Genomic DNA, 15,995 nt, shown 5'->3' with positions numbered 1-15,995 from the left:
CTGCTGGTCACCTTACTTTGTGCATTACCACTCTGCTCCCTGCCCTGTGCCACCCCGTGCCTGTCCCAGCGCCCTCAGCCCTTTGAGATTTTCCCCCTTTCTAAGCGCAGGGGCTGGCGCCTGCCCAGAACAAAGGGGTCAGATTTTAATGTTTGCAGAGTTTTGAGACACGCTGTGCGGGTGCAAAGTACAAGTTGCTTCAGTCGTGAGCTGAGGCACGTCGGACCGGAGTGTTCCTAATTGCTTGCTATTGGAGCGCAGCCCGTGTGCGTGGTCCCATGGGGATGGGAGCAGGGTGACCCAGTGTGGGCTGGGGCTGATGGTGCCGTGGGTCTGAGGCTGGCACAGCTCCTGCAGAGCGGCTCCATGGGGCTGCCTGGCTCCGTCTGTGGCGGGGCTTTGGGGCAGGATGTGGCTCTTCCTGTCTGGGGAAAGCAGAGTGGGAACGAGACTTGAAGGCCTCGTATTGGGAAAGAAGAATTGAAGGAAGAGTAGAAGCGGAGCTGGGATCCCTCTGCTGGGACAGCCCTTCCCCTGCAGCATGGCTGCCCCGTTTCATGCTGTGCTCACAGCCTCCAAAGCTGAACGGATCCCTCCCCACTGTCTGAGTGCCCCCAGCTCCGTGCCTGAAGCCCCCTCCTCTCGCCTTGTCGTTCCAGGAGACGTGCTCTTCCAGATGGCTGAAGTCCACAGGCAGATCCAGAACCAGCTGGAGGAAATGGTGAGCACATGTTGGTGCTGTGGTGCTCAGCCTGGGCAGAGAGAACCCCTCTGAGCCCCCAGATCTGATCTCTGGAGTTGGCGAGGGCTTGGCCAGGGCACCCAGCCCCACACAAGCCTGCTGGTGCCAGGGATTTGCTCGTACCAAAGCCAAGCTGCTGGCGTTGCGACCGGGTCCCTCTCTGAGCACCTGTCCATCCCGTGCTGCTGGCAGCATCCCCTTCACCTGCTCAGCCCCAGCCCCGCTGCCCTCCTGCTGTCAGCTTTGTGCAGCCCCAGTTCCCATCACAGGGGTTCTGGGCAGCGCTCAGTGGTGCTCCGGGTGGCAGAGCTCACGACCTGTGTTTGCTCTCTTCCTGCAGCTGAAGTCCTTCCACAACGAGCTCCTGACGCAGCTGGAGCAGAAGGTGGAGCTGGACTCACGCTACCTGAGCGTAAGTGTCCCAGTTCAGCCCCTGGCCGTGTGCCTGGGCCGTCAGATGTGTCACCACTTGGAATGTGGTCTCCCAACCCCCATTTGCTCTCAGGGCTGGGGGTGCCCCATCACCCCCCCCACCCCCTGTGGGCTACTCTGAGCCTCCCCCTCTCACCCCCAGGCTGCACTGAAGAAATACCAAACGGAGCAAAGGAACAAGGGTGACTCGCTCGACAAGTGCCAGGCTGAGCTGAAGAAGCTGCGGAAGAAGAGCCAAGGAAGCAAAAACCCCCAGAAGTACTCAGACAAAGAGCTGCAGGTAGGAGCGGGGCGGGGGGAGGGCAGCACCCCTGTGCCCATCACCCTCCCAGCTGCATGCTGGGGCTGTAGGCGCAGCCAGGGAGGCACTGGGATGACATGGGGACGTGGCCGTGCCCAAGCTGAGCCCGTGCCGGTGCCGTGCGGGAGGTGTGCTGGTGACTAACCCTGCAGGATCCACCACAGCTGCTGGTTTGTTGAGTTGGTTGCTTTTTTTTTTCTTTCCCCTCTCCTCCTTAATGAATGAACCCGAAAAGATCATTAGTTTCTGTTGTGCCAGATCCATCTCCCTCTGGATGGTGTTTTGCTTAAATATTTTTGGTGCCTTCTGACGGGTGGCCCTTCCCCCAGCCCGCCCGGTGGCGAGCGCGTGCGGGAGGAGGCTGGCGAGTGAATCACGGCTGCGTGACTGCGGCGTGGGCTGCTCTGTGCTGGTGGGGCTGTGCCTGTGCTGCTCAGGGCTGGGGGCTCAGAGCCCCTTTGCACAGCTTTGGCTGCCGGCAGGCTGAAGAGCGGGGCTGCTGAGCGTCCCTGGATGCACCCCAGGGCACGGTGAGGGGCTGCGGTGCAGTGTTGAGGTGCACCCGCGACACAAATCAGTCTGTGGGCTTCGATTTGAGTTGCTCTTGGAGCTGTCTCAGCATGGCAGGCTTTAACAAGAGGTTGGTGCATCTCTCTGCAGAGCTGCTCTGGCTGCAAGTGCTGCAGCACAGCGCTGTCCTCGTCAGGGAAGAAAGAGGAATCTTAACCCCAAAGCTGGGAATCACGTGCTGCTGTGTCTAAGAGAACAGATGTTATGTTGGGACCAGATTTTGTTGCAACTGATAGCTGATGGGCTGATAGCACAGCCCTGCCAAAGGTGATCTAAGCACCGCTGGGGCTGTGCACAGGAATGCAGTAAATAACTAGCAGGTAGCTGGGAAAGTGATGCTGTTAATTGCACTAAAATCTGGGAGATTGGTTGTTCCCTCGGTAGCATGAATCAGGATAATCACACAGAAGGAGAAGAAAACATTTCAGCAGCCATCCAGGCTGAGCGCAGCCCCTGTGCTGAGCTGAAGTGCTCTGAGCTGAGCTCATTTCATTTGCAGCCTCCCAGCTCCTGTGTCTGTACCGAGCTGCTTGTGCACGGTTAATTGGAGCATCTTCAGGAGGTGTTGCTGCAGTGTGACTGAGGTGTCCCACATGCAGGCTGGCACTTCCCTGAAAGCTGAGCAGCTGAAAGCACTTTGGAGCGCTGGTGTCTCTGCAATCTGTTGCTCCTGATCTCTGCTGAGAAGCAGACCTGTTGAGCAGCGGGGCGGCCCTGTGGGAGGAAATGCATGGTGTCGGCACCTGGAGAGGGGTCCCCTCACCTGCAAGAGCTGCTGGTAGGGATGGGCAGCGCTGCTGGGGCCTCCTGGCTCCTGCGGGGTCCCCAGGGCTGCTGTGGGGACCTTTCATTCTCCACCACGCACTGGAGAATGAAAGGAACCCATTGCAGCCAGGAGGAGCAGTGATGGTTTGGTGCTCCCACCACAAAGCAGCACCAATAGGGATAGTTCTGATAGCGCATCATCTGCGGGCAAAGAGGAAAACAGGATCAGGCTTTCATTCCCTTAATCTTTCAGCAGTAAGTATTTAGGAAGTGCTTATCTCGGCAAAAAAAAGGCCTTATGATGGCTTTTAAGCTTAAAGAGCAATGAAACTGCTCAACTGCTGGCTTTGTTCCCCCATCTCAGATCAGAGTCCTCCATTGATGCTGGAGGAGCTGCTCGTGTCGCACCGCGGGTTCTCACTCCATAAACCTTTCTCTGGGCAGTGAGGGTGGGTTGGAGCCCGGGTGGTGCTTTGGTTCTGTCATGGGAAAGCTGCTGTTGGCAGATGCATGCTGGTGCCGACATAACTCATCCCATTCAATAAAGCAATAAAACCATGCTCTTTCTTTGAAGGCTCATCCACTTAAGTTACTGTAGCACTCAGCAGCCAGGAATCTGATGCTCTGTCATCATCTCTGTGCTTAATGCTGTGGGAAGCAAATTGCTCCTATCTGCCTCCTCCGTGCTCACGGGGCAGCCACGGTTCATCCCACAGCATGGGATTGGTCCGGGCCTGCTGGGACAGTCTGGGATTGTCTCCTCTGTGCCTCTCAGTGCAGGTTTACCCCATGTGCAAGGCAGAAATAAGGGTGGGTGTTGCACACCCATGGTTTTGGGGTCGCTCCGTGCTGCTGCATGCACAGCAGTGCACGGTGAGAGCTTGGATGCGTTGCAGTTGCGGGGTCTGGTGGGCGAGGAGGGGCTTTGCAGGATGAAAGCAGAGCGTGGCTTTCCATAAAGACAGACTCATTGCTTCCAGCAGCTCAGAGCACAGTTTGGCTGCCGCAGGGATTGTCAGCAGAGGGGTAGCGGTTAAGGGCTGTGCTGCTGAAGGTGGCAATAGCGCCGGTGTGTGATTTCTGATGAGTCAGTCCAGAGCTGTTGCACAGGGGAAGGGGGGTTTGGGCTGCGGTGCTGCCCCAATCTCCCCTCCCTGTTCTGTGGTTGCTGAGGCTTTAGGGTTTCGGGCCTCGACTGAAGGAGGCAGCAGCAGCGTGGGCTCAAGCTGTCCATCCATTGGTGCTGTGAGCAGCGCGACTTCGCTGTGAGGCTGAGCTGGGGGTGGCAGTGGTCAGTGCAGGGACAGTCCCTGCTGCTGTCCCCACGTGCTCCCATGGGAGCGGTGTAAGCATTAAACACCGCTGCGCCAAATAGCCCGGGGGCTTTTTAGAAACTTTTGTAATTGAAACCTCATTTTCCGTTCCCACCGGGAGCAGTAATTTTAGCGATGGGTCAGGAAGCGCGGGCTGATGGGGAATGCGCACAACCAGGTTACGAGGGCTGCTGTGAAAGTCAAACGGGGAGGAATTATGTAAAAGCTGCGGGGCTGCAGATACCTCACCCCCGGTTCCCTCGTGCTTTGAGCCCTGTGGTGCTGTGTCCGCATGCAGTGTCACAGCCAGGGCGTGGGGCTGTGCTCGGTGCTGGGCTGTCACATCCATCCCTGCTGCCCGAGTGCTGCTTCCTGGGGCTGTTCCTGCAACTCCCACAGCAGCTGCTGCAAATAAGCGCAACCGAGTGGATGGATTTTGATAAAGAAATGAAGCCTAAAGCCTCTCTTTCTCTGGCCGAGATGCCTCGTGGCCCTTATGGAAGGCAGAACTCAGCCCATGTAACGCACATCTCTGCACCAGATCCCAACATGGAGTGGCTGCCCTGAGCTGTCCCCAGGTTGAGGGGACATTTGCACGGCCAAGGGCTGGCTGCAGGAAGCACTGTGCTGCAGGAGCATGTTCCTGCACAGAGCTGTGTACGTGGTGTTACATAAAGCATACAGGAATAGTAAAAGGATGAGGCACTGCCCTGCAGAACTGATGTGAGATGGCGGTGTGAGGGGGGAACGCAGCGCGTTTCAGTGGTGGGCAGCAGGCAGCTGTTGGGCTCCAGTGGCAGGACCTGGTGGGCACAGCTCAGCTGGGGTGACCACGATGGGATGGAGATGGGGATGGGATACACCAGGTGCCTGCTTGCTGGGGGGGGCTGTTTCTTGCAGGGCTCCACGGAGGGGATGTGGCTCAGGCACCAGCTCCTCTAGAACTGGATGCAGGTTGTACCCCCCTTGGTAGGGCTGGTCCTCAAAACCTGCTGAAGAGGTAGAAAATTCAGCATAAAACCCAAGGCAAGGAGTGTAACTTCCATGCAAGGAGCAGCTTCTGGAGATGGGAAGACCTTTTCCTGAGAGCCAAGGGACTGAGCATCCCCGGGGCTGCCGGTCTCACCTCTGACCCCGTGCTTTGCTATAGGCTTGGAGCTGCTCTTCCTTGAGACTATTTGACAGCTTAGAAGCTCTTTCTTGGTTAATCAGCCTAACTTCTATCTTATTTTATCCCATTACTTTCTAATTCTTCTCCCTTGTGGTTCCTTAAATAGATCCCCTCTCCTCACAGCGGTCCCACTCCTTCCATGCAGTGCCTCCTGCCCCATCAGCCCGGCACATCGGCCTCCTCACCCCCATCTCCGAGCACTGCCAGTTCCATCTCACCTCATCCCAGACAGCAGCTCTGTTCTGGGGACAGCACAGGGTCACAGTGCCCTCCCTGCTCTGCATCCGGCTCAGGTTTGTGGCTGTGCCCGCGATGGTCCTCTGGTGACACTCAGAGTGCTCCCTGTGTTTGCTCCCCTCTTGTCTGCGCAGGTCCTCCTCTCAGCCCATTTTGCTGTGCTGGCAGATGCACCCAATTGCTGATAAGGATCTGTCACGGTGATTTCTGCAGCGGAGCTCAGCGCTGTGATGATTAGCATTGCCCTTGGCTTACATCCTTAACTAGTTCTTGTGCTCTTGGGTAGAACGGTTTGAACTGATTTCTTTTTTTTTCAGTCCACCTGTGTTGTTATTAAGGACTTGGGCGAAGTTCAGTAATGATGCCGCTGCTCCACCTGTGCTAGCTGGCCGCTCTGGGGTAATTCAGAGAGGCTTTCTGAACGGAGCATCCCCACCTATGCTGGACGGTGCCATGCCCTGCTGTGCATCCCTGTGCTGTACCACTATGGGGCTCCGGGTGCCCCCATACAGCAGCCGTGTCCCCACCCCACCCTGCAGCGCCGCTCCCTTCGGGGCTGCCACCTGTGAGCACCCCGGGATGGGCTCCGGCCCCACCACGTGCCGCTGTGCTAATTGGGTCAGCGGCTCCGGTGACAGCGAGGTGACGCGCTCAGGAGTGGGGGGAGGGGGGGTTATCTGAGGCTTCTCCAACCTAGAAACCCAGAAAAGCTTCCTGGAGCTGCTGGAGGCGCCTGCGCTGGGCTCCGGCACCGCCAGCACTGCCCGGTGGGTGTCCCCATGGAGTGGGGGGGGCTTTCCCGTGTGAGATGAGATTTTTGTTTAGATGATGCTTTAAATGAGAAGCTCTGTCCGTGGGGACGCTGTGGTGATGGCACCCAGTGGTGCCCGTGGGTTGCGCAGCACAGGTGTCACCCCCAGGTGGGACACAGCACTGCCATTGGAGTGAACCCCAAATGAGAGCTGGCCGGCGGGTGAGGCAGTGCTCGCCATTACGTGGGGTGATCCCGTGTGCAAAGCAGTGCTCAGAACAAACCCATGGCATGCTGTGCTTATCTCCACGCAGTGCACAGAGAAGCGAGAGCACTAAATTTAGTGCACAGACTCTGCTTGCAAATGGACGTGTTCTAACTGGTCGCAGCCGTTAAGCCAAGCCCTTCGTTAGCGAAGTAATTAACAGTATAGCTGCAAAGCAAGATTGGAATCAGGGATGTAAATAAGGCTTTGCACGCAGTCGTAGTGATTAAAACTGGAAGTCTCCCATTGCTGGGAGAAGCTTACCTGCCTGGCTGGCAGCACACTGCGTGCCCCTCCTGTGTCCCTCCCCCACCCCATGTATTAAACTGCTGAGCTGAAGGTGCCAGGCTCTGCGCCTGCTGCTGCATCCCTGCTGTCTCAGGTTCCTCCTGCAATGCCTGGGCTGGAGCATCCGTGCTGCCGTGCGCACACCTTTGGGCTCTGCACCCCAGGCTGGCACTGGTGGGGGTGGAGAGCACAGTGCTCTGCCCACATGGGAGCTGCTGCTCCCGTTCTCCCTGTGCCATCCCCAGGCTGGCTCTCCCTGCAGCTTCACCTGGGGGATGCGCAAACACCTGTGGTGCTGCAGTTCTTAGGTCTGGATTTCCTGAGCTGGGAGAAGGAAATTTCTCCTAGGAGTGATGCTTGTGGCTACAGGTGGGATATTTACCCATCCTTCAGCCCTGTTGGTGCTGCGGGGCTGCCCCACAGCAGGCAGGTGCCAGCCTCCTCCTGCAGGGCCCCCCCTTGTTGGGGCGCTGCGTGGGGTGGCGGGGACTCCAGCTCTGCCCTGGGCTCTCTTTGATGTCTGGGACGTCACTGAATCTCGCTGCTTTGTTGAGGTTTGCTCCATTTTGTGTGTCTGCTAATAAATACTGTAGTGTGCTAAAAATAACCGTTCAACATGAAGAAAGCAGCAAAGCTGCTTTGGGCCCTGAATTTCCAGTTCAGTGCCTGTCTCAGAGAGGCTCCTGGAGCAGGTTCAGCAGTGCCCGGGCTGCTCAGAGCTTTCTGCCCTCCTGGGAGGAGGCAATGGCAGCAATGTGTCCCCGCTCGGTGCAGGACGTGTCCTGGTGCTGGGGGTGTGCAGTGCTCCTGGTGGGGTTTGGTGCTGGCTGATCCTTGCAGAGGAGCCGAGGACAGAGTGAGGGCAGGGGAGGAGGAAGAGGCTGGTTTAGGAGATAGGGACATCTCACGTGCACTGCTGGACGTGGTTGCTGTGCTGTTCTGAAGCTCTGTGCCACGCTTGCACCGCATGGCTCTGCTCCGTGTGCTGTTTTCTGCTCCACCCCAAGCGTGCCCCGCTCCTGCTGGCAGAGTGTGTGCGGGCACAGCCAAGCAGTCAAGCTGGCAGAAGCCATGTAGGTGGAGCAGGAGCTGTGCCAGCAGCAGAGCCTCCTTCTGCTGTGTCTGCAGCATCCCTGCCCGGTGCTGGCAGGGGCCCTGCTGGGGCCGGCATCGAGGAATGGCTGCTTGCAGCAGAAAGCTCAGTGCCAGGAAGGATGCTGTCTGCACGCTCCTATGGGCTGTGTGCCCCATGCACACTATTCTGGGCTGTGGCACCCAGCAGCGCTGCCCCAGCCCCACGTGTTCTATGTGCATTGCTGTCCCAGGGGTGCAGGAGAGGAGATGAGCGGGGGCTGCTGCCAGCATTGGGGTGGGGGAGGGCCCGGACAGCCTCCAGTGCCCGTTTGGTGAGAGGGCGGCTGCACAGTACGGCTCAGCCCGCGCGCTGAGTCAGCAGCTCTGCGTGGGGGGGGTTCTGATGAATACGGGTGGGTTGGAGGGGATGTGCAGGCACATGTGTATGTGTCCTGTGCTGAGGAGCCCCCGTGGGCATCCCCCGAGCTGGCTCTGCCGCTACTCCCACCTGCAAGCATCTCCCCTGCTAACAGGTGTGGGTGCTTGTGGGGCACACCGGGCATCGCGGTCACCTCTCTGCTCCTTCTTCCCCTCCAGTACATCGAGGCCATCAGCAACAAGCAAGGTGAGCTGGAGAATTACGTCTCTGATGGCTACAAGACAGCTCTGACCGAGGAGAGGCGGCGGTTCTGCTTCCTGGTGGAGAAGCAGTGTGCTGTGGCCAAGAGTGCAATCACCTACCATGCCAAGGTGAGAAGGGGCTGCTATGTGCCTGGAGAGCTTGGAGCAGCGGGGAGCAGGCTGAGATGGTGCAAGCTGTGGGCTGTGCAGAGCCCTGCAGTTAAGAGCTGTAGGTGCTGGGAGGGCAGGGATGCAGCGATGCTGCAGGAAGGCATGCTGGAGGCTGCCATGGGCAGCTCTTGGCCAGGAGGGTTTTGGGGCACAGACACCCCAGTGGGTGTGCTGTTGCTATCTGCCTTCTCCTGATGCAGTTTAACCTGCACAGGGGGGAGATAGTGGTGGGTGTGCAGGGCTGTGTTCACCTGCACGCATTGCGTCCACCATGTGCCTGATCACTGTGGTTTGGGGGCTCCTCCAGATGCTTGTGCATCGGCTCCTCCTGATTCATAAAAGCAGAAGAAATGCAAAGTGGTGATGTTCTTGCTCTGATCGGAGCAGAGTTCTTGTAGAGCTGCCAGAGGGCTCCTTCCCACCCACATCACCCGTTGTCCATAGCAAAGGAAGGAATCAAACCCAATAGCATCTGCTCTAGCCCCCTGTCCTCTTCCGAGCCTGGTTACAGGGGCTGGGGGCCATCCCCTGGGCTGCACAGGGCTGGAGCAGAGCCCATAGGCAGGCTGCATGCACACAGCTCCCAGCAGCCTCGTGCTCCCCTCCTGTGTGTTCCCTGCCACCCCCCAGCGCTCGTGGCACCCATCTGTCACCACCGCGCTTGGCACCGGGGAGCAATGGGAAGAGTTGGGCTTAGTCAGCTCCATCCTCGTGCTGCGCTGTAGGGCTGAATCAGTCACCAACATATGCTTGCTTCAGAGGGGAACAATCCCCCCCCCAGGATGGGTGGTGGCACCTGCAGTGCAGCTGTGGCCATGGCATGGTGATGCTCCTGTTCCTGCCCTTGCTGCAGTTCTGCAGAGAGAGGCTGAGCGGGTGGGTGGTGGTGCAACGTCGGCACCGAGTGCTGTGCATGGGCTGCAGACACTGTGCATGGCCACAGTGGCTGGTGGTGGGTGATGAGGTGTGGGGTAGGTGGGCAGTAGGAAACCTTCAGGGGCATCTGTGCTGGGTGTGGGAGGCTTTTTTTTTTGGTGTGTGCATTGGGTTGTGTTCCTATGAGAGCACCTGCAGGAGCGCAATGCCACCCCCTGCAGCTCAGTTCTGCTCTGGGTGTGCTGTGTGTGGGGCTGAGCACTGTGTTTGCCTGAGGAGAGACCTGGAGAGGGGGGTTGGGACATCTGCTCCCATGGGGCTGTGTGATGGGATGCTCTCAGGAGCTGTGGCTGCGTTAGCTGGCTGAAGTCAGCTCTGTCCCTTTGCTATAGCCAGGAGCAGCATGCTGGCTGTGGGCAGTGGAGACTGCTGGGGTCAAGCAGCCCCAAACAGAAGCTCATCCCTGAGCCTGTCACAGTGCACAGCACGGGTGTGATCCTCCCATCTCCGTGTTCAGTGAAGGTGTCACAGACATCTGTCACATTTACATGACCCCGCTACGGTCACTGCAGCTTCTGACGTTGGAGTGTCCCTGGGAATCCTGACCTGCAGTTTTATGGTGGTTTTACTGGGGAGGGGAGAGCGGTGCACCTCTGCAGCCCGCATGAGCCATGTGCGGGAGTGGGGCTGTGAGAGATGTTCCCTTTCCCTTCCCTCTTTTGCCACTCTTTCCTGGCTTTGCTGCTAGCAGAGCCTGGAAGCAGTGGGTCCCCAGGTCTTCCCTTGCTCGTGCCATACACAAAGGAACCCATCCAGTGTGCTGTGCCCTCATATGGCCTTTTCTTGCTGAAACTCCTGCAGGGTTGGGTGCTGCCCATCCCTGTGCCCTCATGCTGAATTCCCTCCTTGCAGGGGAAGGAGATGCTGACACAGAAGCTCCCGCTGTGGCAGCAGTCGTGCTCTGATCCCAACAAGATCCCGGACCGTGCCATCCAGCTGATGCAGCAGATGGCTGCCAGCAGCAATGGCACCATCATGCCCAGCCCTCTGTCTACATCCAAGTCCAACCTCATCATCTCTGACCCCATTCCTGGTGCCAAACCTCTCCCTGTTCCCCCGGAGCTGGCACCTTTTGTTGGAGTAAGTATCTCGGTTGTGGAAGTTGTCCTGCCCTTCTGAGCAAAGCTGGAGGGATGAGCCCAGGCCAGCGTCTCCGTTGTCCTCAGCAAGTTGCCTTTGTCACACGTGGGCGCATGGGGTTGGACACCCCAGGGTTGGGGCTCGGGTGGGCGGTGGGCAGCTGGGGGTTGCACTCACCCAACCTTGGGGCTGGCATTGGCAAGGTTGGGACCAAGGCATCCCACAAAAGTGCATGGAGGAACCCTGCATGATGGAATTGCCCTTAGGGAAGAATCTCCTGCCTGGCACTGAGGCACCCTGCAGAAGTGCTCGGAGCAATCTTGCATGGTGGAATTGCTCTTAAATATGGGCGTCCTGGCCAATGCTGGGGGCTGAGGCACCCTGCAGAAGTGCACAGAGCAACCTTGTGTGATGGAATTGCTCTCAGAAAAGGGTCTCCTGCCCAATGCTGGAGGCCAAGGCGTGTTGCAAAGATGCGTGGAGCAACCTTGCGTGATAGAAGTACCCATAGTAAAGGTTCTCCTGTCCAGTGCCGGGGGTGCCAACTGAGCAGTAGAGCTCAGGAGGGGTTTGGTGGGTGTAAGGCAGCTTGCAGCAGCGTGTCAGGAGGAGGAAGCTGAACCCCACAGGCGCTGCGTGCCCATCCCCAGAGCTCACCAGGTGCCCTAATGGAGCCGTCCCCATCTTCCCCTCCCTCCCCTCCTCTCTCCGTAGCGCATGCAGGAGGCCATGCCGGCGGTGAATGGAGTCTCGGGCCCAGACAGTGACGATTACAACCACTGGTCTGAGGTGAAGCCAGCACAGCCCAAATCTTTGTCTCCTCCCCAGCCTCAGAAGCAGCTGAGCGACTCTTACTCGAACACACTTCCCGTTCGCAAAAACGTCACCCCGAAAAACAGCTACGCCTCAGGTGAGGCTCCCTGGTGCCCGGCAGCAGAGTGGTGCCGTCCACACCGCCGGAGATGGTGTTAGGAAATGAGTGGAGCCCATTTCTGAGCCCACAGATGGGATTTTTCAGGAGGAAAATGTTGAGGAACGGGAAGGAGGATGCGCGGTGTGGCTGCTCCTCTGTGGCTGTTGGGTGGTGCCAAGAGCAGGGGCTGCATCCTGCCTGGGCTTCCACGTGTCTGCACAGTGCTGAAGGACAAGGGTGCTGCTGCCCCATGCAGGGGGGTTGGGGCAAAACTCTCCAATGTGGCAGGAGAAGAGGGGATATTCGTGAAAGAGTCAGCTGGGGCACTTCAGTGCTCATGAGACTCCAAGGCACTGTAGGACACTTGGGTGCCAAAGGTGAAGGTGGGCACAGAGGGTGCTGCAGGGTGGTGGGTGATGTGCACAGAGCCTGGGGAGCGAAGGGCTGCTGTGCAGAGGCATCAGGGGGGTGAACCAGACACAGGGGCTTTATTGGGGCAGAATAAAGGAGCTGGAATCCTGGGTGCTGAAGAGGTGAAGGAATGGGCCTTTGTTGTCATTGTCTCCTGCCAGCTGAAAACAAGACGCTGCCACGCTCCAGCTCCATGGCTGCAGGGCTCGAGAGGAACGGCAGGACGAGGGTGCAGGCCATTTTCTCTCATGCTGCTGGGGATAACAGCACCCTCCTGAGCTTCAAGGAGGGAGACCTCATCACGCTGCTGGTGCCAGAGGCCAGGGATGGGTGGCACTATGGAGAGAGCGAGAAAACAAAACTGTGAGTGCTGCTGCCCTCAGGGCTGGCTCTGGGGAGCTCCGTTCAGCCTCTTCCATCTCCTTCATCAGTACCCATCAGCTGATGCCCTGACTTTGTCTTGCAGGAGGGGCTGGTTTCCTTTCTCCTACACACGTGTCCTTGACAACGATGGCAGTGAGCGGGTCCATGCGAGGTAGGAGCACCGTGTGTTGGCACATCTTGGGGCTTTGCAGGGGGGGGACCCTGTGCTTCCCCCAGGAGTGGGGTTGCTGCCTTGGGATGGGGACTTTCTACTTTCCCCTAGACAAGGGACATGGTTCTGGGGGTAACTCCAGGCATGGAGCAGAATGGAGTTGGTATCAGCCCTTTGTGAAGCCCCTGTGGGACAGTGTGCACGAATACCAAGGAATGTCCTCTTTGGTTGGGACACCAAAGAATGTCCTTTGGTGTGGCGGAGAGCAGCATTTGGTGTTGGTGATACTTGTGCTGCAGCTCCATGTCCCCTGGGGCGTTGTGGAGCTCAACTGCTTCCAGTGCCTTGTTTGGGGTGGTGGGGATGGAGACGTTGGATACGGATGGGCACAGATGGCACTGCAGGAGGGATGCTCTGGGGAGGGATCTATGCATCTTGCTCTTCTCCCTGGTGCTGTGCAGTGCTGGCTGCTGCTGACAGTCCTGCTGTCCCCCCCCCCCCCAGCCTGCAACAGGGGAAGAGCAGCAGCACGGGCAACCTGCTCGACAAAGATGACATTGCCATCCCACCACCCGACTACGGCATGTCCTCACAAGCCTTCCCATCGCAGAACGTCAACACCTTCAAGCAGAGGCCATACAGCGTGGCCGTGCCCGCCTTCTCCCAGGTGAGCCGTGCTGCCATGACCACCGATGGGGCTTTGCTGAACTTGGGGGTGTTTTAAAATGGGAGATGCTTGAATGAGTCCCAGAGCTTTGGTCTCTCCTGGAACGGTGTTCTGTCTGTGTTTTTAGAGCAGGAAGAAATGTGTTGAAGTGTGCTCTTGGTGTTAGTGTGGTGCAAACCATGTGTCGGTGACCGGGAGCTCCTCTCCAACAGGGTGTGTTCATTGTTTATAGGACTACCTTATGCCCTATGGTTGTGCAATTAAAGACTATTCCAGTGGCCTCTGCCAACCACCACCCGCCCACTACAAGCCTTACGCTAGGTCGACAGCTGTAAGTCCGAGCACACGCAATGTTGCCATTGGGACTTGCAGTCGCCTGGTTTTGTCTGGCTGCCCTCATGCCTGGCCCGGCCCCAGCCCCTTCCGAGCATCTCTCCTGACAGAGAATGGGATGGGGAAGAGGGGAAGCAGTGGGAGAGAGGGGGATGAGGAGGGAAGGTCAGCTTGGGCTCTCCTGGGCACGACGGGCAGGGCATGAGGGGCCATGGCACAAAGCGGCACCGTGAGCCCCCAATGGACAACACTTGCTGACTCCATGGCAGCCTCCCACCAGAAATGAGCTGCTCACAGGGAATGTTTTCTCTTGGCTGTGGTGGTTCCAGGGACACGGGTGCTGCTGGACGCTGGTGGCAGTCCCTGGAATGCTCAGGGCCGTGGGGGACCCAGGGACATCGAGCAGTTCCAGTGCTGCCCTGTGAGCCACCACTGAGAGCTGAAGGAGAAAATGGTCCCAAACCCCACGCGGTTTCTGGTGGGAGTTAATGCAGCACAAACCCCTTCCACGGAGCATTTCACTGATGTACCTCAGACTTCTGACCCCTTTCCAAGTGTCTCGCATCTCAAAAGTCTGGGGCTGGGCAGAGCAAGCCAGGTTCAGCTCTTGCTTCCCCTTATCCAGACCAAGTCCTGTTCCAAAGAGAACGGTGCAACTCTACCCCTGCTGTCTGAATCCTGTTGAAGCCATCTCCATCCTCTCCCTTCCATCTCCAAATGCATCGGCTCTTGCCCAGGCATCCCCGGGTGCCGATGCACTTTGGTCAGTCCTTGTGTCGCTCCAGTGGCAGGGTGCAGCCCATGTCTCACTGTGCTTCCTCTCCTCCTCCTGTAGGGTCTCGATGACTATGGGACGAGGTCTGTGAGCAGGTAAGCCTGAACCTTCCCATCACCTTACATAAAAGCGAGTTGTTGGTGTGCGCTCCGGGCAAAGCCGTGGCGCGGTGTCCCTGGGGGGGGGGGGGGGGGGGGGGGGGCTGTGCCTGGTGGCCTGGGATTTGGCTGTATGGATGTCTTGGAGCAGAATGGGACCCAGTGTGTCTCACAGAGGGCAGGTCCCAGGGCCAGCCCCAGATGCACCCAACCTCACACCCCGTGGGCTGGTGCCTCTCCGAGGAGCTCTGCGTCTCCGCAGCCGCCTTTTGGGCCGAGCTCTTGGGGTGCCCCGCTCCCTTCTCCCCCTGCAGGGGCCCCATCCCCGGGTGCCGGGGACCCCTGTCCCTGGTCAGAGCCATGCACGGGATGCACTCGGTCCTTGGGATAAACACGGGGGCGATGAGTGAAGCGGCACTGGGGCAGCCTCCTCTGCTTTGTTCCGCAGCGGCAGCAGCAGTCTGGTATCCACGGTGTGAGGACTCGGGGCTCACGGCGGCACTGTGCTGCTCAGAAGAGCGCTCTGCTTCTCTCTCCTCCTCCTCCTTTTATTTTTTTATTTTTTTTCCCTCCCTTCCTTTTTCTCTTTCTCCACTTTGGGATTTTAAACTCTCTCGTGATCTTCAAGGAAACCATGGTGCTTCTCCACCCCTCCCCGGTGTTCACAGTGCCCTTGTTTCTGACGCCTTTTCAGAGCAGAAACTGCCGATCGGTCTGTGCTCGCTTTGAAGCAGCCTGGATGCAGTTTACACTTTTAGTGGGACCCAGTTTTTTGTACTACTTTGTGAATGTTAGAGATGCACTATCCCTCCTCTGGGGCTTCACACGAGCCGCGGACGCGGGCAGGAATGCCCCAGGACGGACCCAATATGCATGGCCTGGTGTACGTACTGTTACCGAGCACCCGCTGGGCTGCGGGGCGGCGCGGGTCCCGCACCCCGAATCCACTTCCACCCGGCTATGGGGTGAAGTGGATGGGGCTGAGCTCCTGGCACCGGAGCGGCCGCTGCTCCGCCGGCCTCAAGGGCGGCCCCGCAGGTCCCTCCTGGTTGTTTTATAAATATATATATATATATATTTTTTGTAGCAAGGTATCGTTACCTCACCTTCGTGCTGGGGGCCAAGGGGCTGGGCACGGTCTGTCCCAGCATCACGGAGCTGGCCACGCTTCCTTTCCTTTTTTCGGGTGTGATTTTTAAGACCTTTCACGTGCCCCTTTATCAGGACACGGCTGGCAGAGCGCGCAGCCACACGGACCAGGTTTTGTTTTATACACTATGAGCAGACGGTGATGAGACCCCCCCTGCAGCGGTGTCACAGTTTTGCTAAGAGATTTTTAACCCAGGGTATGTCGCACTGAATGGCTGAAGGCAGAGGGGAGCCGACCACCCCAGCAGAACTCGGATGGAGACTGTAAAGTGCTGAAAGCTTTTTTTTTTTTTCCTTTTTTTTTAAAAAAAACAAAACACAAAAGCCAGAGAGAACCGTGCCCTGTATCGAGTTATTGTTTGAATAAAAGTTTTATTTATTGCATTGAGCTGGGCCT

General features: G+C 58.0%; 1 protein-coding gene and 1 non-coding gene across 13 annotated transcripts in view; both read left to right on the top strand.

Moving 5' to 3' along the window:
• The window catches only part of BAIAP2 (BAI1 associated protein 2), a 32,813-nt gene that overhangs the window by 12,867 nt on the left and 3,951 nt on the right, over nucleotides 1–15,995 (top strand). For 3 of the 12 annotated variants that reach the window (XM_015295622.4, XM_015295624.4, XM_040649822.2), the window contains exons 4-14: nucleotides 660–721; nucleotides 1,083–1,154; nucleotides 1,317–1,454; nucleotides 8,507–8,659; nucleotides 10,490–10,717; nucleotides 11,432–11,627; nucleotides 12,203–12,404; nucleotides 12,508–12,576; nucleotides 13,081–13,243; nucleotides 13,476–13,574; nucleotides 14,412–14,446. In XM_015295622.4, the coding sequence (XP_015151108.1) occupies nucleotides 660–721; nucleotides 1,083–1,154; nucleotides 1,317–1,454; nucleotides 8,507–8,659; nucleotides 10,490–10,717; nucleotides 11,432–11,627; nucleotides 12,203–12,404; nucleotides 12,508–12,576; nucleotides 13,081–13,243; nucleotides 13,476–13,574; nucleotides 14,412–14,446 (1,417 nt within the window). Of the gene's footprint in view, nucleotides 1–659; nucleotides 722–1,082; nucleotides 1,155–1,316; nucleotides 1,455–8,506; nucleotides 8,660–10,489; nucleotides 10,718–11,431; nucleotides 11,628–12,202; nucleotides 12,405–12,507; nucleotides 12,577–13,080; nucleotides 13,244–13,475; nucleotides 13,575–14,411; nucleotides 14,447–14,897; nucleotides 15,987–15,995 lie in introns of those variants that run through there. The other 9 variants (XM_015295626.4, XM_046902208.1, XM_040649825.2 and 6 more) reach the window with 6 other exon arrangements.
• On the top strand, nucleotides 10,196–10,303 carry MIR6551 (microRNA 6551). The gene has a single exon (NR_105418.2). It is a non-coding gene; the product is annotated as a microRNA 6551 (primary transcript).

The sequence above is a fragment of the Gallus gallus genome, chromosome 18, assembly GCF_016699485.2.
Source record: "Gallus gallus isolate bGalGal1 chromosome 18, bGalGal1.mat.broiler.GRCg7b, whole genome shotgun sequence".
Taxonomy (NCBI): Eukaryota; Metazoa; Chordata; class Aves; order Galliformes; family Phasianidae; genus Gallus; species Gallus gallus.
The sequence above is the reverse complement of the archived record's forward strand: the minus strand, read 5'-3'. Positions and strand labels throughout refer to the sequence as shown.